This window comes from Micromesistius poutassou (genome assembly GCF_964030765.1).
Source record: "Micromesistius poutassou genome assembly, chromosome: 3".
Lineage (NCBI taxonomy): Eukaryota > Metazoa > Chordata > Actinopteri > Gadiformes > Gadidae > Micromesistius > Micromesistius poutassou.
The window spans coordinates 21,362,646-21,365,145 of NC_140273.1; the positions used below are offsets into that span (position 1 = coordinate 21,362,646).

Below are 2,500 nucleotides of genomic sequence, written 5' to 3' on the forward strand. Positions count from 1 at the left end.
TGTGTAAGAGTGTGTACATGTGTGACTACTCATGTGTGATTCCATCTCTGTAAGTGTGAGCGTTTGTGCGTGTGTGTGTGCGTGTGCGTGTGCGTGTGCGTGCGCACGCACGTGTGTGTGTGTGTGTGTGTGTGTGTGTGTGTGTGCGTGTGCGTGGGTGTGGGTATGTGTGTGCGTGTGACATTCCAGTAACATTACCAAAGTCCCAGTGACTCCAGTTGCTTTGGCTTCCCAGAATTTACAGCCTCTCCCACATCAATCATAAAACATGACCCCCGTATTCCAAATTGGGAACGGCGAGAGGGGAAGAGAGTGTGGAATGAATTATGGCAACAATGGAAGAAACAGAAGGGGATAAAAGAGAAACCCAGCTCCATACTGGCTGGCTGCAGAGAGAGAGAGAGAGAGAGAGAGAGAGAGAGAGAGAAATTAAAAGATCGGGAAAGAAAGAAAGAAAGAGTTTGGAAAGTAACAAGCAACAAGGGAGGCAGAAGGACAGAAACAGGAATAGAGGGGGAAACAGAGAATGTGCTGATTTCTCTTTTCCTCTCAGAGTGTGCTGCTATCGCTTTAGCAGAAGGTGTGATGACGTGACCTTGTGTTGAAATCAATTGGAACAATATCCCCAACCCTAGTAAAACACCAAAACGCAAAAGAACCAAACTAAACCTCATAAACCGGCCCGCAGCGGACTGCTATAGAAATATCTATAGCTAAGAAGACATTGTAAACCTCTGACATTTTGGAATCACTCCTCATAAATGTTTCAGGATGACATTTCACAGACAGACGCCATATAACTTAACCCCCTTGTAACCCCACTTCCGCACCACAGTGTTCCTGTGCCCGGGCATCCTGCGAGGGGTGTACCAGAGCGAGCACCTCTTCGAGTCCGACCACCAGTCGGGTGCCTGGTGCAAGGATCCCCTGCAGGCCTCGGACAAGATCTACTACATGCCCTGGACGCCCTACCGCACCGACACCCTGACCGAGTACTCCTCTAAGGAGGACTTCATCGCGGGGCGGCCCACCACCACCTACAAGCTGCCGCACCGCGTGGACGGCACGGGCTTCGTGGTGTACGACGGCGCGCTCTTCTTCAACAAGGAGCGCACGCGCAACATCGTCAAGTTCGACCTGCGCACGCGCATCAAGAGCGGCGAGGCCATCATCGCCAACGCCAACTACCACGACACCTCGCCGTACCGCTGGGGCGGCAAGTCGGACATCGACCTGGCGGTGGACGAGAACGGCCTGTGGGTGATCTACGCCACCGAGCAGAACAACGGGCGCGTGGTGGTGAGCCAGCTCAACCCCTACACGCTGCGCATCGAGGGGTCCTGGGACACCAGCTACGACAAGCGCACGGCGAGCAACGCCTTCATGATCTGCGGCGTGCTGTACGTGGTGAAGACGGTATACGAGGACGACGACAACGAGGGCACGGGCAACAAGATCGACTACATGTACAACACGGACAAGAGCAAGGAGACGCCGCTCAGCATCTCCTTCCCCAACTCCTACCAGTACATCGCCGCCGTGGACTACAACCCGCGCGACAACCTGCTGTACGTGTGGAACAACTACCACGTGGTCAAGTACTCGCTGGACTTTGGCAACAACGGTGAGTCTGGTTTTCCTCCGCAGCGTTTTGGCTTTGGTTGATCTTCCCTCCAGGGCTGGGAGTGGAGCTCTGCCCGAGATAAGACCTGACTGAAGCCCCGGAGAGGAGGAGAGGTGATGTTTGGTTGTTCATGAATATCATGAAAGGCAACCCCCCCCCCCCCCCCCACCGACGTTGAACTAGATATGTTACCTTATATACTGTACTTTCTGTTCTTTAGGCGAGGCAAAGGTCTCCTCTTTTGGTGTACACCGTGGTAGCCGCCCCCCCTCCGAGATATACCTCTACCTGGCTGGAGCAGTGAAAACCACCATTTTAGCTCAACGCTCCAGAGAAGGGAGGCCCCGAAAATGTCCCTGAAAAATGTCACTTAGGTTGGCATTTCGGATGTCACCGGAGCTGCATTTTCCATGAGTCCACGAATGAATAGTTCACCGTTGAGCCGCTGCTCCTCCACGCCTGGCGTCTGGGAAGCCCCGACTGCACTAACTGTAACTGCAGCCTCTCTCTCGCCTCGTCCCCCACCACCCCCACCTCCCACCCCTCACCTCCCTCCCCCACCGCTCACACATCAGCTCACACACCTCAGACGGGCCCGGCGGCGTCTGAGACGTAGGGGGGGTGCAGGCGAGCTAAAGGGAGGGGCTGCTGCTGCTGGCTGCTCTCTAGCCCAAGAAGTTAGTTGTCTCCAGCGCTGGTGTGAGGAAAGCCTTGCCCCCCCCCCCCCCCCCACAGCCCTCCTTCCTGTGTATGAAAGGGCGAAGGCCCCTGGAGCCTGGAGGGCTATTTGCTTAGTATAATTGCCTTTCAACACATTTCTATGGAGTGGACAAGACATTATAGCTGCGTGGCTTATTAAATGATGTCTGTATTAAC

At 54.7% G+C, this 2,500-nt stretch overlaps 1 protein-coding gene across 1 annotated transcript in view; it reads left to right on the forward strand.

Moving 5' to 3' along the window:
• Positions 1 to 2,500, forward strand: part of LOC311341147 (adhesion G protein-coupled receptor L3-like) — a gene marked incomplete at its 3' end in the record, with an annotated part of 76,901 nt that overhangs the window by 40,005 nt on the left and 34,396 nt on the right. Inside the window, exon 5 of the mRNA XM_084466041.1 lies at positions 836 to 1,624. Within this exon, the coding sequence (XP_084322167.1) occupies positions 836 to 1,624 (789 nt within the window). The remainder of the gene's footprint in view (positions 1 to 835; positions 1,625 to 2,500) is intronic.